Source organism: Sus scrofa, chromosome 10 (genome assembly GCF_054392235.1).
Source record: "Sus scrofa isolate SSC_HxYL_T2T_F1_AM1 chromosome 10, Sscrofa_HxYL_maternal_Yorkshire_Landrace_v2.0, whole genome shotgun sequence".
Lineage (NCBI taxonomy): Eukaryota > Metazoa > Chordata > Mammalia > Artiodactyla > Suidae > Sus > Sus scrofa.
The window spans coordinates 77,046,318-77,070,652 of NC_139392.1; the positions used below are offsets into that span (position 1 = coordinate 77,046,318).

Genomic DNA, 24,335 nt, shown 5'->3' on the forward strand with positions numbered 1-24,335 from the left:
TAAAACAACGGGCAACAGATAAGATGGTCGAGCCAGAGGCTGGAGGGACAGGAGTCTTGTCAAGGAGCAGAGAGCTCCGAGGGGCATCAGGAGTTTGGGAGACAAGATCAGAGGGCAAGGGCAGCCAGCTGGGACTCCAGAAAGGAACAGAGCCTGACCAGAGTTTCTGCGGAAGATGCTGAGCTTGGGATACAGAGGGAGCGGGACAGAGAGGGAGGGGCCACGGGTGCAAGGCAGACAACAAACAGAACCCAGAGCAGGGGAGAAGGATCATGATCTGCCTGGACACTGAACTGAGGACTGCGGGATGGGTTGGGAGCTGGGCTGCAAATTTCGGCCAAATCTGGATTCTGAAAAACCTTGAAAGCTTAAAGCTTCAAAGAGGAGACTGATGGGAGCATGCTGAGTTACTAGAAACCCAGAGCCTGTAGTTCAGCGAGGGTTTGGCTTGAGTGCCCAGCACCTTCGTGTGGCAGCCTTTCTGGATGTTCTGAAAACACAAGTAACTCGGTCTTCCTCATCGTTTTCTCTCCCCCATCTCTACTGTCGAACCATCAAGCTTGCACCTCCAGTCCTAAGCAAGAGGAAGGCGAGCTAGCAGTCTACCCACTCTCTGAATACACCAGTTTTCTGGAACAGTCGGTTCCCAACGGGACTGACAAGTTCCCACCAGAGCACACACATCCTTTGAAATCTTTACTACGTTGACCAGACCACTCAGAAGTTTGGGTCTATGCTAATCTCAGGAGACATGTCCTTCTAGGAGGAAATCTTCCCCAGGCAGAAGTGTATAGCAATGTAGTAGTACATGTAATAATATAACCATGTGGGATGATACTGTCTATATTAATATATAGCCACATCTCACAGATACTTGGAGGTAAGTTTCCAGACCACCAAAATAGAGCAAATATTTCATTAACACAAGTCACAATTCTTTTGGTTTCCCAGTGCATATAAATGTTATGTTTTACTATACTGTAGTCTATTAAGTGTACAGTCGCATTATGTCTAAAAAACAATGTCCATACCTAATGAAAAAATACTTCACTGCTAAAAATGCTAGCCATCATCTGACAACACAAGGTTGCCACAAACCTTCAACTTGTAAAAAACAAATATCTGCAAAGCACAATAAAGCGAGGGGGGCCTGTAATTACAAATATAATGTTACTTACACTCATGATAATATATTAGATATAAATTGTATATTGATGTATGTACATTCTTATAAACAGTACTGTCAGGTTAGCTGTAAGAATTAAAGTAATGCTTTAATCTTGTGATGCCAGAAGTTAGGAATGTAGTTCCTTGTTCACTCAGTAGATCCTTTATCAAGTTATGTGAAACAAATTACCTTGTTCCTGGAGTTCCCACTGTGGCCCAGTGGGTTAAGAATCCAACTGCTGCGGCTCAGGTTGCTGCATAGGCACAGGTTTGATCCCTGGCCTGGTGCAGTGGGTTAAAGGATCTGCCATTGCTGCAGCTCACATTCTGTCCCTGACCTGGGAACTTCCATATGCCGTGGGTCTAGCCATTAAAAAAAAAAAGCATATTTGGAGTTCCTGTTGTATCTTGGTGGGTTAAGAAACTGACGTAGTGTCTGAGGATTTGGGTTCTATCCCTGACCTTGCTTAGTGAGGTAGAGATCCAGTGTTGCCACAAGCTGCAGCATAGGCTGCAAATGCAGCTTGGATCCAATGTGGCTGAGGCTGTGGTGAGGGCCAGCTACTACAGCTCCAATTAAGACCCCTAGCCCAAGCAGGTGCTGTGGTAAAAAGAAAAACAAAAAACAAATTACCTTGTTCCACTGGGCTTCTCATAGGTAGATAGAATATAATTTACTGCCATAGGGATCGTCAGACCTAGTCTCTGTTTTCAATATTATTTTTTTTCAAAGGATGCTCTTATTTTTTTTACCAAAGTATAGTTGATTTACAATATTGTGCCAATTTCTGCTGTACAGAAAAGTGACCCAGTCATACATATATATATATATACATTCCTTTTCTTACATTATCTTCCATCATGGTCCATCCCAAGAGACTGGATATAGTTCCCTGTGCTACACAGTAGGACCTCATTGCTTATCCATTCTAAATGTAATAGTTTGCATCTACCAACCCCAAGCTCCCCATCCATCCCACTCCCTCCCCCTTCCCCTTCGCAACACAAGTCTGTTCTCCATGTCTGAGTTTGGTCTGTTTCTGTTCTGTAGACAGGTTCATTTGTGCCATTTTGTTTAGATTTTTCATGTAAGTGATATCATATGGTAATTTTCTTTCTCTTTTTGACATGCTTCACTTAGTATGAGAATCTCTGGTTGCATCCATGTTGCTACAAATGGCATCATATCATTGTTTTTATGCCTGAGTAGTATTCCATTGTATCCATGTACCACATTTTTCTTTATCCATTCCTCTGTAGATAGACATTTAGGTTGCTTCCATGTCTTGGCTATTGTGAATAGTGCTGCTGTGAACCCATAGGTGGTACATGTATCTTTTTCAGTGAAAGTTTTGTCTGGATATATGCCTAAGAGTGGGATTGCTGGGTCATATGGTAGTTCTATATTTAGTTTTCTGAGGTACCTCCGTACTGTTTTCCATAGTGGTTGTACCAATTTACATTCCCACCAACAGTGTAGGAGGTTTCCCTTTTCTCCACACCCTTTCCAGCATTTGTTATTTTAGACTTATTAATGATTGCCATTCTGACCTGTGTGAGGTGGTACCTCACTGTAGTTTTGATTTTCATTTCTCTAGTAGTTAGTGATGATGACAGTTTTTTTCATGCACCTAATGGCCATTCATATGTCTCCTTTGGAGAAATGTCTCTTTAGGTCTTCTGACCATTTTTTGATTGGGTTGTTTGTTTTTCGGTATTGAGTTGTATGAGTTGTTTGTATATTTTGGAGATTAAGCCCTTGTTGGTTGCATCATTTACAATTATTTTCTCCCATGGTTTAGGTTTTCTTTTAGTACTTTATGGTTTCCTTTACTGTGCGAAAGCTGGTAAGTTTGATTGGACCCATTTGTTTATTTTTGTTTTTATTTCTATTGCCTTGGGAGACTGATCTAAGAAAACATTTGTATGGTTTATGTTTTCCTTATGTACTCTTCTAGGCGTTTTATGGTGTGATGTCTTCTGTTTAAGTCTTTAAGCCATTTTGAGTTTATTTTTGTGCATGATGTGAGGGTGTGTTCTAGTTTCATTGATTTACATGCAGCTGTCCAGTTTTGCCAGCACAACTTTCTGAAGAGACTCTTTCCCGTTTTATATTCTCACCTCCTCCTTTGTCAAAGATTAATTGACCATAGCTGTCTGGGTTTATTTCTGAGTTCTCTATTCCGTTCCATTGGTCCATTTTAGTACCAGTACCACACAGTCTTGATTAATGTAGCTTTGTAATATTGTCTGAAATCTGGGAGAGTTAGGCCTCCTGCTCCCCACCCCCAACCCTGAGAATTGCTTTGGCAATTCTGGGTCTTTTATGGTTCCATATAAATTTTTGAATTATTTATTCTAGTTCTGTGAAAAATAATATGTTTTATTTGATAGGGATCACATTAAATCTATAGATTGCTTTGGGTAGTATGGCCATTTTAACAATATTAATTCTTCCAATCCAGGAGCATGTGATATTTTACCATTTCTTTGAATCCTCTTTATTTCCTTTATTAATGTTTTATAGTTCTCAGCAAAGAAGTCTTTTACCTCCTTGTTCAGGTTTATTCCTAGGTATTTGATTTTTGTGGGTGCAATTTTATTTTATTTTATTTTATTTTTTTAGTACTGCTCCTGTGGCATATGGAGTTTCCCAGGCTAGGGCTCAAATGCTGTAGCTGCCGGCCTATGCCACAGCACAGCAGTGCAAGATCCAAGCCACATCTGTGACCTATACCACAGCTCACGACAATGCCAGATCCTTAACCCACTGAGCTAGCCAGGGATCGAACCTGCATCCTCACAGATGCTAGTCAGGTTCGTTTCCACTGAGCCACGATGGGAGCTTCCTTGGGGTGCAATTTTAAAAGGTATTTTTTTTATATTCCTTTTCTAATATTTCATTGTTAGTTTACAGAAATGCAACTGATTTCTAAATGTTAATCTTGTATCCTGCTGCTTTGCTGAATTCATTGATCAGTTTGGGTAGTTTTTGTGTGAAGTCCTTAGGGTTTTCTATATAGGATTCTATCAGCTGCATATAATGACAGTTTTACCTCTTCTCTTCCAATTTGGATACCTTTTATTTCTTTTTGTTTGTCTGATTGCTGTGGCTAGGACTTCCATTGTTGAATACAAGTGGTCAGGGTAGGCATCCTTGTCTTGTTCCAGATTTTAGCAGGAAGACTTTCAGCTTTTTTCCATTGAATGTTATGTTGGCTGTGGGTTTGTCATAAATGGCTTTTCTTATGCTGAGATATGTCCCCTCTATAATTTTTCTCATGAATGGATACTGGATTTTGTCAAATGCTTTTTCTGAATCTACTGAGATGATCATGTGGTTTGACTTTTCTTTTTGTTAATATGGTGTTTCACATTGATTGATTTATGCATGTTGAATCATTCTTGTGAACTTAGGATGAACCCCACTTGGTCATAGTGTATGATCTTTTTTATATATTGTTGGATTCAGTTGGCTAAATTTTTGTTGAGAATTTTTGCATGTAGATTCATCCAAGATATTGGCCTATCATTTTCTTTTTTGACAGTATCTTTGGTTTTGGTATTAGGGTGGGTTTGGTATTTCGTCTGATATAAGTATTGAAACTGCCAGTTTCCTGTCATTTCCATTTGCATGAAATATCTTTTTCCTCCCTTCACTTTGAATTTATATGTGTCCTTTGCCTGAAGGTGGGTCTCTTGTAGGCAGCATATTATAGTGTTTTGTTTTTTTAATCCAGTCTGCTACTATATGTCTTTTGATTGGAGTATACAGTCCATTGACATTTAAGATAATTATTGGCAAATATGTACTTATTGCCATTTTAAATTTTGTTTTCCAGTTGATTCTATATTTCTCCTTTGTTACTTCCTTTTTTTGGGGGGGTTAGATGATTTCCTTTTATTTTATTCTTGTGTCCTCTTTATGTTTTTTGTGAATGTATTATTTGGTTTTGATTTGTGGTTGCCCTGTTTTTTAAGTATGTTAACCCCTTTCTATACCTGCTTATTTAGACTGATAGTCATATTGGCTCAAACACATTCTTAAAAAAAAAAAGAGTCTAGATTTTCTTACTTTCCTTCCTGACATTTTATGATTTTGATATCCTTATTTATTTATTTATTTATTTATTTTTGCTTTTTAGGGCTGCATCCGTGGCACATGGAAGTTCCCAGGCTAGGGGTCAAATTGGAGCTGTAGCTGCCAGCCTACACTGCAGCCACTGCAATGCAGGATCTGAACTGCGCCTGTGACCCACACCATAGCTCACAGCAATGCCAGATCCCTGACCCACTGAGTGAGGCCAGGAATCAAACCTGCATCCTTATGGATACTAGTTAGATTTGTTTCCACTGAGGCACAACAGGAACTCCCTTTCTCTTCATGTTTATCTTTGCTATTCCTTGTGTTTATCATTACTTTTACAGATAGTTTTTTTTTTCTTTTTGATCTGTATACTGGCTTAAGTGATTACTCTCCAATTATGATTTCCTTCATCCTATATGTTCTTTCTTTCCTATTTAGGGGAGAACTTTCAATATTTCTTTTTGAGTGAGTTTAGTGTTGCTGTATTCTTTTAGTTTTTGTTTGTCTCAGAAATTATCTCTTTCTATTTTAGATGATAATCTTGCTGGGTACAGTATTCTAGGTCACATATTTTCCCCTTTTAGAACTTTGAATATATCTTGCTACTCTCTTTTGACCTGTAGCATTTCTGTAGAGAAATCAACTGATAGCCTTATGGGGGTTCCCTTATAATTAATTCTTTGTTTTTCTCTTGCTGCCTTTAGAATCTTCTCCTTATCTTTAACTTTTGCCATTTTTATTATAATATGTCTTGGTGTATGTCAGGTTGGGTTCAACTTGTTTGGGGCCCCCTATGCTTCCTGTATCTGGATATTTGTTTCCTTCTTTAGATTTGGAAAGTTTTCAGCCATAATTTCTTTAAATATATTTTCAATCCCCTTTTCTTTTTCTTCTCCTTCTGGAATGAATCCCTATTATGTGTAGATTGGCCTGCTTTATATTATCCCCTTGATCTCTTATACTGCTTTCATGTTTTTTCATTTGGTTTTCTGTCTGTTGTCCTGACTGCATGATTTCCATTATTCTATCTTCCAAGTCACTTATTTTTTCTTCTGCATTACTCATTTTGCTCTTCAATGCCTTTAACTCAGCTTTCGTCTCTGCCAATGAATTTTCTAATTTTTCTTGGCTCCTCCTTATAGTATCTAGTTCCTTTTTAAAGTAATCTGTGTTACTGATGATATCTGTTCTTAATTTCTTCAGTATTTTCATTGCCTCCTTTTTGAACTTGGGGTCTGTTAGACTGCAGAGGCCTGTTTCACTGTTGCTCCTTCAGGGGAATTCTCCTGTTCTTTTAACTGGGAATGGTTCCTGTGCTTACTCATTTTGTTTATAGTTTTCTTACTCTGTGAGTGTAGGGAAAACAATTATCTACTGTAGTCTTAGAGAGCTATTTATATGAGGGAGTGTCCCTGGGTAGCTTGTGAGGGCTTACTATATTTTTGTCATGAAGGCTGCTTTTGGTTTGGATGCTTGCTGTCTCTTTCCTCAGTATGTTCAGGCCATTATCTCCTGGATAACAGTTGTGAAGGTGTATAGCCTGCACATGCTTCCAGGGAGGTGGGGGCCATGTGCAGCACCTGCAGGCTGCTCCTGGTTGCAGGGCCCTCAGTGGTGGCAGTGACCCACAGGGAGGTAGGGGTGGTGCCCAGAGCCTTTGACAGTAGCAGTGGTGGGATGAGTGCATTCCCGGGATGGTGAGGGCAACAGGATGTACTTTGTTGCAGGGTCCTCCACAGCGGTGACCCCTTAGGTGACTGAGGTCTCAGGCAGTGCCTGTTCATAGGACCCTAAGTAGTGGCAGGCCTTGTCCAAGATGACTATGGCAGTTTGCACCTGCCCCGCGTAGCCTGAGCAAGAGGTGCCCCACCTGTGAGTGTGCAGAGCAAGAAGTTCCTATGGCGTTCCCACCCCTCCTCCTCTTGCACTACCCAACAGTGGTGCCTTGCTTCTCTGGTGGGCCCAGGTTGCCTCCTGTGCTTTCTTGGCTGTGGTGTACCACTCTCTGGCCCCCTCAGGCCATCCTCACACAGCCAACCCTAGTCTTCTCCCCACATCTGGCCTCTGTAGCCCAAGTATCAGTGCCCAGCCCCCACCTAAGTCTCTCAGTCTATGGTGTCCCAGATGGCGGTACCAATGATCTGTGCATCCCTCTCTCTCCTTTGCCCTCCTCAGAGTGGCAGCTGTGCTTTTTTCTGAGACCCTGAGGCTCCCTTTCTGTCCCAGCTGATCCCCCCGGTCAGTTTTAGCTGGCCTCCCAGGGTGCAGATTCATTTCCTCTTCTACAGCTCCCTCTCTGAAGTGCTAGTCCCATCCTGATTCCTTTTTTTCTTTTTCTTTTTTGTCTTTTTAGTGCCACACTGTGGCATATGGAAGTTCCCAGGCTAGGAGTCAAATCTCAGCTGTAGCCACTGGCCTACGCCACAGCCACAGCAATGCCAGATCAAAGCCACGTCTGCAACCTACATCATAGCTCACGGCAACAGCAGATCCTTAACCCATTGAGCAGGGCCAGAGATTGAACCTGCATCCTGCATAGATACTAGTCAGATAACTAGTAACTCTGATTCCTTTTATTTTTAATCTTCTTTCTCTCTCCTTTTTCCCCTTTTGTTCCACCCAGTTATGTGGAGCATTTCTTGCCCTTTTTGGAGTTTTCTGCCAGTATTCAGTAGATGTTCTGTGCAAATCATTCTACATGTAGATGGGTTTTTTGTGTGTGTGCTGTGTTTGTGGAAGAAAGTGAGCACCATGACCTAATTCCTCCACCATCTGATCCCCCCTCTCTATTCATGTTTTTTAAGATAAATGTCCAATGAAAAATAAAATAACCAAAATAATTTGATTTACAGATTCTGGACAACTGGCCAGGGTATGACTTGAATTTGTTCACATACCCACAGCACTATTATGGAGACTTGGAATACGTCCTCATCCCTCATGGCATCATTGTAGACAGGTGAGTGCTCTTTCTGCATCAGTTTCATCTAGCCCTTTCTGGTGAAAATCAGATAGTATTCTTGGGGACCCTCTTTCTGAGGCTCCTTTATGTAGTAGTAGACAGAACTTTTCTAGAACAGAGAATTTGGAATAAAATAAATCTGGGCTTTAATTGAACTGTTGACTTGGATATTTGTTCAGGGGAAAATGATAAGAAGGCTATACCTATGGAAGGTATGGCGTTAAAAGTAACAACTTCAGAGTTCCCATTGTGACTCAGCAGAAACGAATCTGACTAGCATCCATGAGGATGCAAGTTTGATCCTGGCCTTGCTCGGTGGGTTAAGGATCCAGTGTTGCTGTGAGCTATGGCATAGGTCACAGATGTGGCTCGGATCTGGCATTTCTGTGGCTGTGGCGAGGGCCAGCGGTGCAGATCTGATTCAGCTCCTAGCCTGGGAACCTCCATGTGCTGTGGGTGTGGCCGTAAAAAGACAAAAAAAAAAAAACAAAAAAAAAACCAAATTACAAAAACATAACAAACCTCAAAATAACAATGTCCGATACAAAATGATGAAAACAGGGGTTGGGAAAGCATTTGCCTCTCGTTTGTCACAGACTCTTAACTAGCAGAGTTAAGAGGTAATCTCTGCCTTTATAGGCCATACCCCTGAAGCCCTGGCTTTTCCTGGGACTTGCATTTATCTCGGGCAAGTCATGTCTCTTGGGTTGGCCAGTTGCACAGTTGTTTTCACTGGTAATGTTTTGGAAATAGAAATATTTGCAGCATAAAAATAGTAGCACAGGACTATTTCTTGAATACTATTTCTAGCTCTTTTGGACCTGTCTGCATAGATGACCACTGGTTCCTTTCTAGCCGATTGGCTTTCTGAAAGCCATCGTTTTTCTGTTCTGCTCTAAGACCCTAAGTCCCCCTCTTTTGTTACCTGGTTTTCAGAGAGCCTCCTGCAATTCATCCCACCATAAGCTTCAGGATTTATAGGTTCTACCCCTTTAACAAAGCTGCCTAATGCCCCAACGGTTGCCTTTCCATGGATCTCTGATTTCTTGTACAAAGATGAAGTATTTCAGCCTTCACATTAAATGAAAAGCAAGCTTCATGGGTCTCGGACTCAGAAATCAGGGTAGGAGAGGCAGTGGGGAGCCGGAGCAAACAGACCTTGGGCTCCATGCTCTACCCTTTTCCTTAAACCCTTGTCCTTCTGCTCTATGTTTCTTAAGCTGTTCTATTCTTCTAGTTAAAATTTAACTTATGAACTAGGTCCTCAGCCAAAGGAAGTTTGAGAAACCCTGGATGGTCACTATTCCCAGGATATTATCTTTCCATCAGCCTGTCTGTAAGCAAAAGGAAATGTCATTCACTCACTCAGATTCTAAGATTTTCCACTGGATAAGACTTGCACATTGCGTGTTCTCTCAAACCATTGTGTATTATTAAAATAATGTCTAGTTTGGGGTTTCTCACAGCCTCAGGTAGCTTTCCATGGAATGCAGGTTTTGATCCTCAGAGGGAAAAAAAAGTGAGAAATTTGGCACCTCCCAAATTGCTAAACCTCCCTTTAGGCAACTCATATTAAAAATACAGATTCTTGGAGTTCCCATTGTGGCGCAGTGGTTAACGAATCCAAGAATCCGACTAGGAACCATGAGGTTGCGGGTTCGATCCCTGCCCTTGCTCAGTGGGTTAATGATCTGGCGTTGCCGTGAGCTGTGGTGTAGGTTGCAGACGCAGCTTGGATCCCGCATTGCTGTGGCTCTGGCGTAGGCTGGTGGCTACAGCTCCGATTCGACCCCTAGCCTGGGAACCTCCATATGCCGCGGGAGCGGCCCAAGAAAATGGCAAAAAGACAAAAAAAAAAAAAAAAAATTACAGATTCTTGCCCCACCAAAGTAGGGAAGGAGTAAGAAATCTGAATCAACTGAATCAACTTGTTGTGTAGTGGGCATCTTTGTCCTCTGTTCATCTCTTTCTTTTTTTAGGGCCTCACCCAAGGTACATGGAAGTTCCCAGGCCAGGGGTCAAATTGGAGCTGCAGCTGCCGGGCCACACCACATCTGTCGCAGCTCGGAATCCGAGCCAAGCCTGCCACCTACATCACAGCTCACAGCCACACCAGATCTTTAACCCGCTGAGCGAGGCCAGGGGTCAAACCTGCCTCCTCATGGATTCTAGTTGGGTTCATTATCTCTGAGCCACAACCGGAACTGCCCCTTGTTCTTTGTTTCTTCTTCTTGTCTGCCAGTCTGTGAAAGCTGTCTCCCCCACATTGTGTAGGCTCTGATGATGTGAAGTTTATTTTTCTTTTTAAGTCTCATTACTGGGGTTCACACTTGTGTCAGAACAGCTTCATCTTCCGCCTGAGATTGGTTAGAGATTGTACCCAAACACTTTGAGCAAGTGGACTTCCACCTCTGCTCTGTGTGTGGCAGGGGGAGGCTGGCAGGCACATGCAAATTTTCGGCCTTTTTCAAGTCTTCTTTGGCTTTTACTTTCCACCGAGCTGTCTCATGTCTCTTCTGCACAGGCTTACAGGCTCCATTATCCAGAAATGTGTGGGCGGCTTGGGCCCACGCTAGTCTCTGCTGTGCATATGCATAGCTTCCGGTCAGCTTGGGATGTGTGAAGAGTTTGTGGTGTGTCTCTCTCCCATGACTAACCTTCCAGAGCTCCCTATCAAATTCCTGGCTACTCTCCCAGTTAGTTGCTCAAACAGGACTGCAACTTCACGTGCTACCGAGGCAGCCTTGTTAGCTCTGCTCCCAGTCAGGTGAGCAGTGCCCCCCACCTGGTTGAACTACTTGGTTGAATAGCAGAGCTCATTGGGGTGGTGGGGAGATGGAAGCATTCTCAGGCAAGAATGCCTCAGACTTGTGCTGTTTCTACCCAGTGTTGAGTTTTTCCGTGAATAAATGATTCTCAGTTTGGTGCATGCCTTTGGTTGATTTCCAGAGTGTAGTAATGGTTGCTTTTTGACAGTTTTTTCCAGCTTTCTTCTTGCTTTTTGTGGAGAGGATGTGTGGACCTCCTCACTCCATCATGCTGGAAAGAAAATCCCTTATTATACAATACCTGGCATGCTGATGTATGTGTTTTGCTGATCGTATTTTGAGAAACATCACCTGAAACCATGGTTGCCATTTTATATATATGTGTGTGTATACTTATATACACACATGTAAAACATTTATTAAAATATTATGTAAAGTGTATGTAGTACACATATAGAACACATGTAATATAATGTTCTGTGTATATTTCTTCACACCAATTCAGTTCATCTGTTTTGAATCTAATTCAGTTGAGAGGTGCCTCATTAGCACAGTAGGTACTGCTCAGTCTCATAATTCAGTTTGAGGAGCCAGTGGGAATTTTTTAAAAGTATGCCCCTTAGAGTCTGCCTCCACTCAAGGTTTTAGAGTTGTATAGGTGTATGGGCAATGGATTTATAGGTATGAATCAATTAGAAAAAAGGCAATGACAGTTCCGAATTAAGGGTGGGATGCCAGCCCTCGTCTGCATCATCGCATAACATTGTGATCCACGGTGCCTCCTCAGTGTCGTCTGGGGCACCTTTCACATAGGTAACGTGCTGTCTTCGCCAAACATAAGACAAGTGTTTTTCTTTTGATTGTTACTATGGACTTGACTTTTCCTCTAGTCTCCTCTAACGTGGCAGGGTGGCTGAGTCATCCTCCATTTCCTTTTTCTCTGCTATAAAGAGAGCGTGGTATCACCACATACCATCATAGCCGTGTTAAGATTAACAACCAGGCTCTGTAGTGATTAAATAATAGCCTTCGTGATCTTTCACATCATATTTTACACCTTAATCATTTTTGTGACGCAGAGGAGCAAAAATGTGTGATTGATGATGTGGTTATCAGAAATATGTTCTGAACACTCTCTCTTTGTCCAGCTTTAACAAAGCTTCTTTATATTTGTAGGCTCCTGTCTCCCAAACCCTTCTCCACGTTCTCCTGCATAATCTATTATGTATAGCGCATCATGCTTTTTTTTTTTTTTTTTAAGGAACAAAAATACTCAGAAGTTGGAGTTCCTCTTGTGGTTCAGTGGGTCCGGAACCTGACGTAGTGTCCATGAGGACTCAGGTTCAATCCCTGGCCTTGCCCAGTGGGTTAAGGACCTGGCATGGCTGCAGGCTGCGGCATAGGTCACAGACGTGGCTTGGATCTAGGTGTTTCTGTGGCTGTGGCATAGGGCTGCACCTGCAGCTCGGATTTGACCCCTAGCTGGGGAATTTCCATAAGCCTCAAGGGCGACCCTAAAAAGAAAATAAAAAATACTTAGAAGTAGTTACGCTTTAATATGTCTTTCAATTCTTCTTTTCAGAATTGAACGGCTGGCTAAGGATATTATGAAAGACATAGGCTACTGTGACATTATGGTCCTGTGTGTGCTGAAAGGAGGCTACAAGTTCTGTGCCGACCTCGTAGAACACCTTAAGAGCATCAGTCGAAATTCCGATAGATTTGTCTCTATGAAGGTGGATTTCATCAGACTAAAAAGCTACAGGGTAAGTTACGTTCTACTCCGTTTTTCATTATATGACGTTTAGAATGAGCAGTGTACAAGATCAAAGAACTAATAAGGTTATGAAAATGAATAATATGGTTTTTTTGATTTGCAAGATATTGCAACCTTGCAAAGACTATGCAACCCATAGTCTTTGGGGGGAAAACTCTCCTGTCTATTTCCCATAGAAGGAAAGACACTTTAGGAATGATTCATGCTTTCTTTTATGGTTGTAAAATTGAGTGGTCATTTCCTGGCACCTCACGAATGACTGTGTTGAGAATGTGTTCAGAAAGTCCAGTGAACGTGGATGTGTTTCTGCTCTGGATCCACTGTTGGCCTTAGAAACCTCTGGGAGGGCATCCATCCCAGAGAGGACTGCTAGTCCTTGGTGATGGGCCCTCAGGACCTGGAAGTAGAGAAGTAAAACCTGTAGGGACAGTGAGACAAGACCAGGGAACCTCCAGCTGAAGGGCCTTCCTCTGGTCTGTGCTGGGTTTTCTTGGCCACCACTGGATGGAATTGAGGGAGCTTATTCTCAAAAGCCCCCATGCCCTTAGCTTTCCCCTCTTCTCTCCATGTTCTTGCTTCTGTCATGCTTTTTGACTCAACGTGTAGTAAAACACCAGAATATTCAAACTGGCTTACTCTCAGGTGGGGAGTTGTTAGAGTCAAAGCCATGAAAATCATCTCATGGATTAAACTAGCTTTGAATTGTGTTTCCAGTGTTTTGAGACAAAATCATCACAAACTTAGTGGTTGAAACCAATGCACATTTATCATCCCAAGTTTCTTGCGGTCATAGGTTCTCTGCTTGGAGTCTTTCCAGCCTGAAATCAAGGTGTTTGCTGGTGCTCTGATCTCTTCTGAGATTTGGGGTCCCTTTCTGAGATCACGGGGTTCGGACAGGATTCAGTACCCTTTACCCTGCCGACTCTAGACTGCAGACACTCTCACCTCCTAAAGGCTGCGCTCAGGTCCTTGCCTCGTGGACACCACCACAGGCAGCTCACAACAGGGCAGGAGAACCTCTCCCTTCAGGGCAGCCCAGCCCCTCTTTTTAAAGACTCACCTGTTTCAACTAGGATAAGCTCTTTTTGATGAACTCAGGAGTTGATTGACTAATCTACCTAATCATGGGAGTGAATGCCCATCGTATTTACAAGTCTCACCCACTCGCAAGTGGAGGAGGTTATACACACAGTGTGTACGCAGGGGATGGGGATGCGGATGGGAGGAGCATCTTAGAAATCTGCCTGCCATTCTCTTTCTTTGGCTCAGTTGCCTCAGCTTTAGAGCAGCTGGCAAAGTATTTATTTCTTAAAATTCTCTGTATTTTCCTGATGACATCTCAGGCCATGATTTCCTCCCCCCCAGACATTTTAACTCTAATTTATTGGTTTCATCTTCTCTTGAAAATCTTTTCTCTCTTTAGGTCCTTCTCATCCTGGATCAAGTAGCTGTGCAACCTTCTTAAAAGATTTCATTCCTCATTTACTTGACCCTGATCCTTTTTGTATTTCCCCCCAGCAAGCAGCCTTTAAAGAAGTCTTTTAAAGTCAGGTTTATTGAGGCATGGCTTACATGCAACAGAATTTACCTCTTTTAGTTTGCAGTTCTGAGTTTTGGCAAATGCATACAATCACGTAAATCACCACAATCAAGACATAGAACAGCCCTTACCACAAAAAATACCCTTGTGTCCCTTTTTCGTCAGTCTTTTCCCCAACCCTCAGGCTCTGGCAACCACTGATATGTATTCTGTCCCTAGAGTTTTGCTCTTTTCAGAATGTCATATAATATAATCAAATACCATGTGGCCCTAGAAAATCTGTAAAGCTTAGTGTGTTTTATTTGAAATTCATCCATGCTGTTATGTGTCCCAGTAGTTCATTTCTTTTTGTCAAGTAGGATTTCATTATATGGATATGCCAGTTTTTAAATTATTCATCATCTGAAGGATATTTGGTTTGTTTCCTTTTTGTGGTGATTATGAGCAAGGCTGCTATAAATATTCACATGCAGGTTTTTGTGTATATTCATGTCTTTGTTTCTATTGATTAAATTTGTCTTGAGATTACTTGGTCATATGGGGAGTATATACAAGAAATTGCCAACTCTTTTCCAAAGTGACTGAATAACTTTGCATCCCCACCACCAGTGTACAAGAATACCAGTTGCTCCACATTTTGACAACACATGGTATTGTCAGTTTTTCTTCATTTTTTTCCTTTATTTTCTTTGTTTTACCCATTTAGATAGCTGATAGAATCTCATGTGGTTTTAATTTGCATTTCCCTAGTGAATAATGATGTTGAGCATCCTTTTATTTGTTGTTCATGTAGCTTCTTTGGTGAAATATTTGTTCAGATATCTTGCTCATTTTAAAAATTGGTTGGTTTTCTTATTATTGAATCTTAAGAGTTCTTTATATATGAATCTTTTATTAAAATGTGTTATGAATATGTTTTGCAGTCAGTGGGTTGGTTTTTTTCATTTTCATGAGTTTTTTTTAGAGCATCATTTAAAAATTTTTATAAACTCCAATTTATCATTTTTTCTTTTGTGAATCATGATTTTTGTGTATATAGGTAATCTTTGCTTAACTCAAGTTCACGAAGATTTTATTCTCTCTTTTCTTTGAGCAGGTTCCTAGTTTTAGGTTTAGATCTAGGTGTATGATCCATGTTGGGTTAATTTATTAATATGGTACAGGTCAAAGTTCCTTTTTTTTTTTTTTTTTTGTCAAGTGAATGTCCAATTTTTCCAACCTCATTTGATAAAAAGACTAGTCTTTTTTGGAGTTCCTGTTGTGGCTCAGGAGGTTAAGAACCTGACTAATATCCATGAAGATGCCATTTGATCCCTGGCCTCCCTCATCGGGTTAAGGATCTGGTATTGCCGCAAGTTGTGGCATAGGTCACAGATGCTGCTCACATCTGGCGTTGCTGTGGCTGTGGTGTAGGCCAGCAGCTGCAGCTCCAATTCCACCCCTAGCCTGGGAACTTCTATGTGCCACAGGTGTGGCCCTAAAAAGGAAAAACAAAACTATTTTTTTCATTGAATTGCCTTTGATCTTTCACTGAAAATCATTTGACTGTATATGCATGGGTCTATTTCTGAACACTCTTCAGTTCTATTCATCTATGTGCTTATGCTTTTGTCAAAACCACACTGTTTTTGATTACTGTGTCTGTACAATAGGTCTGGAAGTCAGGCAGTATGTGTCCTCCAATTTTGTTCTTTTTCGTAAGTGTTTTAGCTAATTCTGGTGTTTCACTGTTCCATATAAGGTTACAAATCATGCTGTTCATTTCTATAGAACAACCTGTCATTGGTGTTCTGCACGGGTGTATCTGAGTTACATGCTTCTTCCTGGGGGGCATGTTCAGAAAATGGTGGCATTAGCATCATCTGACAGTGGAGTTTCAGAGCCTGCATCCATCAGATACTCGCACAAGGACCAGTTTAATGGTCATTGGTCTTGACTGGTTTGACCTGGGCAGGACTAACTAGCATGCTCCTGAAGAAACAACTTAACTGTACTATAGCAACCCCTACCCATACGTCAGAGGCGTTATCTGTAAGAGGGCAGTGAAAGAAGTCTTGTGATCCCTATTGTCTTCACTTCTGAAGCTTGGAGGGTATGCTATCTGCAAGAACAATTAGAGAGCTTAGCGAAGGCAAGTTACAGGATGTTATTTACTGAGCAAGTTATAATTTAAGGGATCTACTGATAACTGCCTTTGGTTTCACTGTTATAAATGGTAAGGTTTCTTTTGAATTTCAGTTTCCAGTTGTCTATTACCAGTATGCAGAAATACTATTGATTTTGTATGTTGAGTATGATGGCTTTTCAAAACTCTCGTAACTAAATGGCTTTTTTTGGATTTTCTATGAAGATGATAATTTCTTCTATGAATAATGATGGTTTCCTTCCTTCTAATTTGTATACTTTTAATTTTTTTTATTGCCTTATTGCACTGGCTAGGACTTCCTGTACAATTCTGAATAGAAATGGTGAAGGAGGACATTGTTGCCTTTTTCACAGTCAGCATGATCTTGACTGTTGCATCCTCCAGTTGTTGATGTATTGTTTTCATTTTCATTCAGCTCAGACTATTTTCAAATTTCCTTTGTGATTTCCTCTTTCACACCTGGATTATTTGTGTTGAATTTCCTAATATTTGGGGATTTTTCCACAGTTCTGTATGCTTTTCTAGTTTAATTATGTGGCAAAAACTATATTTTGTATGAGTTCAGTTCTTTAAAAAAATTTTGAGCCTTGTTTTATGGTCCAGAATACAGTCAATCTTGCTGAAACTGATGGCATGATGATCCATGTCAGATTCGACAATGCTGCTACCTCTCATTGTCCCTTTCTCTAAACATCCTTCCTTGGTCTTAATCAGTGTTTTAATTTAGAGGCACACATTCTAACACCTATGATCTCATGTTTATGTGATACTAGTTCAGAACAAACTTTTGCGTTTGTGTAGCTCCATGAATATCATGATCATTTTTGCTGCATCTAGACAGATATTTTCAAATCAACCATTTTTCCTAGTGATGAGGCTGTGGAGGCTCCTCCCCAGGGTTCTGATGAAGAAGGGAGGGGATAGTGGATCTTTGTCCCCGTCATCCGTTCTCACACAAAGTGTATTGTGGTGTTTGTCCCAGCCTTAAATCCGGTAGGACCCGGGGTTAATTGTGGTGTCCTTTCTTCTTACAAAATGGTCTTCCTCTTGTCCATCACCAAGGGGGCACAGATCATCTCCTGAGAGGTTACCTCATGTAAAAGCCTACCTGCTCACACAGAGCACACTTCTCCCCTAACTAAATATCCTCAGAAATGGATGGAAAAACCATATTCGGAGACCGAGCTATGGCGTGACCTGAATAGTGCATAAGCTGTCCTCTCTCCAAGGATGAAATCCTTGCCATTGGGTTAGTCCTGAGCTGACCATCCCTTTACACACTTGAGCTCTTTCAACATTTTTAATGGGACGGAGACCTATTAAGAAGCCCGAACTAATAAACACCACCAAATAAGGGGAACGAGACTAGCTCATTTTCCTCCGAGGGTGTCTGATGCTCCCACATACCTGCAAACCTACTCATCAGAAGCAGACTCTCAAAAACATCTCTGCAGAAACAATGGCCACTAAGGTGTTCTTTTCATACCTTTAGAAATTTCTGGAGGGTGATCAGGACTCTGTGGGTTGTTGTGGGTGCTCGTCAAAATCATCCTATAGTTTTACACTCTCCTGTCTTTGTGCTCTGTGATTCTTTTTATTTTATTATTATTATTATTGTCATTTGTCTTTTTAGGGCCACACCCGAGGCATATGGAGGTTCCCAGTCTAGGGGTCTAAATGGATGTGTAGCTGCTGGCCAACGCCACAGGCACAGCAATGCAGGATCTGAGCCGCGTCTGCAACCTACACCACAGCTCACAGCAACACCGGATCCTGAACCCACTGAGTGAGGCCAGGAATAGAACATGCAACCTCATGGTTCCTAGTCAGATTCGTTTCCTCTGCACCATGATGGGAACCCCTTAATTTTTTGTTTAAGGAAAAAGGTTGAAAGTTCAGTTTACTGAGAGGCAGTGTGTCTCCTTGTCGGCACCATCAGCATTCATAGGTCCTTTTAGGGGCTCTTCTTGCAGGAGGGGTCCCAGTTGTTTGAGGCCCTCCACTTTTTGCTAAGGGACCTTCCTGAGGGCTGAATGCTCCAAACATCTCAAGGCTCTAGGCAATTTGACTTGTCTCTGTTGTTGTATTAAACTTCCCATAAGACATGAAATGAATTTTCACCAACAATAACCATTTAGATGAAGATTACTTAGAAATTAGCTCTAGGCTAACTCACCGGAGAGCATGGCCCCCATACTCCTGAACTTCGAATGAAATGAGAGGCCCTGGCAGCCTGAATTCCTTAACATTTCAATTTTCCTTCCTTCTTCCCTCTCTTCTTTTTTCCTTCTGTCCTTTCTGTCTTTTCATGAGTATTCACTGAGCCCTTGCTAGAAGAATTCATTATCTCATTTAATCCCTACTGTAACTCTCTGGGTATCTCCCATCTCACTCTCTCTCTCTCTTTTTTTTTTTTTTTTTTTTTTTTTTTGGCCACCTCCACAGCATGTGGAAGTTCCCAGGTCAGGGATCAAACCTGTGCCATATCAGCAACCCAAGCCACTGCAGTGATATTGCCAGATCCTTAACCTGCTGCACCACGAGGGAACTCCTAAATGAGAACTATTGGAAGTGAAATAATAGATCTTGCAGTGAAAAAGTCACTAATTGAATAGATAAGATAGTAACTTGAATGAAGGGATAAATAGCAGCCTGAAGGTTGAGATGGATATGAGTTTGGCACTGGAAACAAGATCTGAAAAAATTACCCAGAAGTTAACCTGGATAGAGATGGGATATAAGAAAGAGAGGGTGGGAGACGTGAAAGACTGAGGGAGAAGATCCAAGATATATCACATAGACATTCCATAAGGAAAGACTAAAGAGAATTGAGGACCAGCTATCTTCATAAGATGATGCCTTAATCATATTACAGAGTTGATGGGAGATGTGGGTTTTCTGATTCAGGAAGCACAGTGAGACCACACTTGTACACATCCTGGTTAGGCTGAAAGGCAGAACACCACAGTCAAAGGTTAGGTCATCAACATTACTGAGGAGAAAAGAATTGCCTTTAAAGGGATTACTGCTATCCTATCAACAGACTTCTCAACAGCAACAACGGAAATCAGAAGATATGGAGTAGTATCAACATCCTGAGAGAAAATAACTATTAACTTAGATTTTCATTCCCAGCTGATGTTGAACTTAAGTGTGAGTGTCAGCTAAAGACATCAGTAGTCACATTCTGGAAGAGTTTTCTGATAATAGATGCTAACTAAAAACACATCCCAATTTATTTTAGTATATTTTGGGTATATTTTAGGAAAAAGGAAATGGAACCCAAACAAATAAATGTGATGCAAAGAAATTGACAAGTGTGTAGGTAAGTCAACAAAGTTTGAACTGGTTCGAAAAATAATTGATGAAATAATAATACTGGATATGATCTATTTTGGTGGTGAAAACAAAGATGGAGTTAAAATATCAGCTTAGGGAATTCCCTTGTGTCACAGCAGGTTAAGGATCTGGCGTTGCCACTGCTATGGTGCAGGTTTGAGCCCTGCCCCATATGCCATGGGCCTGGCCAAAAAATAAAAATTAAAAAAATAAAACTAAAATACTGGCCCACACTCATTTATAGTAGACCAGAGTAAAAACATTTTCTAAGGTTGTAAATGGTTTAGGAGAAGCATAGAGGGGTTGACGATTTACAAAATTTCAGTCAGGTATGCTTGTTAAAAGTTTAAAGGTAACCACTGCAAGAATAGGAATACAATATATGTTATGTTTAACTTCTGAGCAAATAGAAAGGATGAAAAGCAATAAAGAAAACTCCAAACTTGAATGATTCAATAGTAGAGAGAAAATGAGAAATAATTGGATAGCACTATTGTACCCATTTTACGGATGAGAAAATTGAGACCTGAGCTGTTAGGTAATGTGTCCAAGGTCAAACAGCCTGAAAGTGGAGGGTTAACATTCAAACCTAAGTTCTGTTCCAGAGCCCAAGATTGTGACCACTAAAACATACTGTGCATCTAGAGATATGCTGATGTGTTGAGCTATATTAAGTCAAAAGGAGGGAAATGTCTCCAAATGAATCAGCATGTTTTCCTGACATTTATTTTTGATATTGACCTAACTAGAGTTAAGCCAGCTCCTATAATTGCTGGAAGAATGGCAATATCTATAAATAGATAATCAACTGCTTATTTTTCTGAAATGTGTTATATTTGATATGAGTAAAGTAGGAAGAAGTACTCTCCAAGAAAATGAGTAACAAATATTGAACTCTGGGTTTCTCGTAAATGATGGAAAAGTATGGTTTTTCATCTTTGCCCCCTACACTGTGGATATTTTCCAAGAAATAAGAGCATTCACTATATTTGCTTCCTCTCTGGCTTTACTGAAAATTGCTGTTCTTGGGAAGCTAGGCCTAGCAGAATATCAAAGGAACCTTGAATACCAAGCTCCCGACCAACTCTGGAGGGTATAGAGGCTTTTTTTTTTTTTTGGTCTTTTTGCCATTTCTAGGACTGCTCCTGCAGCATATGGAGGTTCCTAGGCTAGGGGTCTAATCGGAGCCGCAGCCACCAGCCTACACCACAGCCACAGCAACGCAGGATCCGAGTCGTGTCTACAACCTACACCACACCTCACAGCAATGCCAGATCCTTAACCCACTGAGCGAGGCCAGGGATCGAACCCGAAACCTCATGGTTCCTAGTCAGATTCGTTAACCACTGTGCCACGACGGGAATGCCAGAGATTTTTTTTTTAAAGTGAAGTTTAGTTGATGTACAACATTGTGTTAGTTTCTGGTGTATAGCAAAGTGATTCAGTTATACACACACACGTTCTTTTTCATATGCTTTTCCATCATGGTTTATTATAGGATTTTGAATATCGTTCCCTGTGCTATACAGTAGGACCTTAGATAGGTAACTCACCGTTTATCTGTTTTATGTATAGTAGTTTGTATCTGTTAATCCTAAACTCCTAATTTACCCCTTCCCCACCCTCCCCTTTGGTAACCATAAGTTTGTTTTCTATGTCTCTGAGTCTGTTTTTATTTTATAAATAAGTTCTTTTGTGTCATATTTTAGATTCCACATATAAGCAATATCACATGGTACTTGTCTTTCTCTAACTTACTTCACTTAGTATGAGAAACTCTAGTTGCAAATGGCATTATTTCATTCTTTTTATGGCTGAGTAATATTCCATGTATATGTACTGTATCTTCCTTATCCATTACTCTGTCAGTGGACATTTAGGTTGTTTCCATGGCTTGGCTATTGTGAATAGTGCTGCTGTGAACAGTGGGATGCATGGATCTTTTCGAATTAGATTTCTGTCTGGGTATATGCCCAGGAATGGAATTCCTGGATCATGTGGCAACTCTGTTTTTAGTTTTTAGGGAACCTCCATACTGTTTTCCATAGAGAGGGTATAGAGACTTGGATCAAAGAGAAATGGGCATAAGCCAGTTGCCAATTGAGCCGCCCAATTTAGTGTTTTCTGAGGAAGCTCTGAAAGGGTGGGGGTGGAAAGCCTCTTGGAAAATGTATTCTGAGAGGCTTGGAACTAGAGAGACTGGAAGATTTGAGAGAAGCTGGAGGGAGTATTAGAAGGTGCCAGCAAGTGACTTCTCAGCCAGCTTTTCCGTACGTGGTTGTATTATTTGCCAAGCGTTTTCCCTGTATTCGCTCCAAAATGCTGCCTTGATGTAAAGGTTTGTTCATTTGTATACAGTCCAGTGTGAGGATAAAGTGTAATTTGGGGAGCTATACTCTGATTTCTTTGTTTTCCACCAATTTAGTTAACTAACCTGTGAGCAAAGTAAAATCTTCGTCAAACTTCGAGGCTTTAAACATTGAGGACTTAATTTTAGGCGGGTTGTAGTTGCCCTGGGTCCCTCCCCCATGTCCTGCTTGTATTCATGAATAATTCCTGTGTGTCGGCAGCCCCAAGAGAAAGCTTTTCCTAGATAAAATAGAATCCAGAGTGTGGCTGCAGGGGGATGAGACGTTTGCCCGTGCAGGGTATGCAGCCCCCTGTGGAGGCTGGCATCTTTATTAAGGAGGCTCATTACAGGGAAAAGTTGGCCACAGACCTGTTCCCATGAGGGAAAGGAAAAGCTGAAATCCGTTTCTTCTCTCTCATTCCCAGAGTTCAGAAGAACGAGGGTTTAAGTCAGTCCCTAATCACCCATGCTTGTGAGCAATGAGGGTAGGACAGAGAAACCAGACCTGGCATCCTTAGTGAGTTTTCCCTTCACCCTGCAACAGCCTTTCACGGAAAGCTTTCTGCACAGTAAGGGGGCTTTCAGTTGAATGGCTTTTTCTTTTTTTTTTTAGTTTCATTAAACTAAAACTGTTCATCCATTTCCTCCACCTCTTCCCCCTCCACCGCCACCCGCCTTTAGTAACCAACAATCTGTTCTCTTTATCTGTGAGCTTATTTTTGTTATTAGATCCCACACACAAGCGATCATACAGTATTTGCCCTTCTCTGACTTATTTCACTTAGCATAATGCCCTCATGGTCCACCCATATCATTGCAAATGGCAAGATTTCATCTTTTGTAATGGCTGAATAATGTTTCACTGTGTGTGTGCATGTGTGTGTGTGTGTGTGTGTGTGTGTGTGTGTGTGTGTGTGTGTGTGTGGTATGTGTGTATACCCTATCTTCTTCAGCCATTTATTTATCAATAGACACTTAGGTTGTTGCCGTATTGGCTATTGTGAATAATGCTGCAGTGAACATGGGGGTGCAGAAATGTTTTCAAAAGAGTGTTTTCATTTTCTTCAGATAAATACGCAGAAGTGGGATTGCTAAATCATATAGTGGTTCTATTTTTAATTTTTTTAGGAACTTCCATACTGGCTGTATCAGTTTACACACTTACCAACAGTGGACAGGTGTTCTCTTTCCCCACATGCTCACCAACACTTGCTGCTTGAAATAGAAAATCTGAACAGACTAATTATTAGTAAGGAGATTGAGTCAGTAATCAAAACCCTCCTAACAAACGGAAGTCCAAGATTAGATGGCTTCACTAGTGAATTCCCTCCCCCTTTTCTTTTTTGTCTTTTTATGGCCACACCCATGGCATATGGAAGTTCCCAGGCTAGGGGTCGAATTGGAGCTGCAGCTGCCAGCCTACACCACAGCCACAGCAACTCAGGATCTGAGCCATGTCTGTGACCTACACCACAGCTCATGGCACCTCCTGGTCCTTAACCTACTGAGGGAAGCCAGGGATCAAACCCGTGTCCTCGTGGATACTAGTTGGGTTCGTTACCACTGAGCTGCAACAGGAACTCCTGAATTCCCCCTTTCTTTTTGAGATAGGAAGTGTGCCTTTAGCAGAGTCCCTTATTGGGCTTGGAGTGAGGAAAAGGACCCCAGTTCAATTCTTTAAAGACAGACAGGTGGAGAAGAAAGGTCCTCGGTTCTTGGGGGTGCTAGACAGGTATAGGACAGACAGGTGTACATGTGTGTGTATCTGTAGTATATGTAATTTATATACATTTCACCTGTATATGTGTATATATACACATATCCTTTCAAGTGAGAAAAGGAAAACTAAAGGACTAGGAAAATAGAAGAAAATAAGGAATAAATGTGGGAAGGTAAGAGAAAATAAACTCCAGAACTTACCATATTTTGTTAACTCTCAGACATCGTAGACTGTAAAAAACAAACACACACATTATTTTATGTACTATTAATAAAGAAAAAAAATGCTGTAAGGTAAGCCATGACATAATGTGGATGGTAAGATAGATCCTGATTTGGGGTATATTAAAATGTGAAGGCATTCCCATCATGGCGCAGTGGAAACGAATCTGACTAGGAACCATGAAGTTGTGGGTTCAATCCCTGACCTCTCTCAGTGGTTAAGGATCCAGCTTTGTGTGAGATGTGGTGTAGGTCACA

The 24,335-nt window shown here is 41.2% G+C and overlaps 1 protein-coding gene across 8 annotated transcripts in view; it reads left to right on the forward strand.

The window, feature by feature from the left end:
* Positions 1–24,335, forward strand: part of PRTFDC1 (phosphoribosyl transferase domain containing 1) — a 107,895-nt gene that overhangs the window by 23,319 nt on the left and 60,241 nt on the right. For 7 of the 8 annotated variants that reach the window (XR_014817105.1, XR_014817106.1, XM_084978780.1 and 4 more), the window contains 2 exon segments: positions 8,107–8,213; positions 12,567–12,750. Coding sequence is in view for 5 of the 8 variants with exons in the window: in NM_001445122.1 (NP_001432051.1) it covers positions 8,107–8,213; positions 12,567–12,750 (291 nt within the window). In the remaining 3 variants the exon portion in view is untranslated. 8 annotated transcript variants of the gene reach the window in all.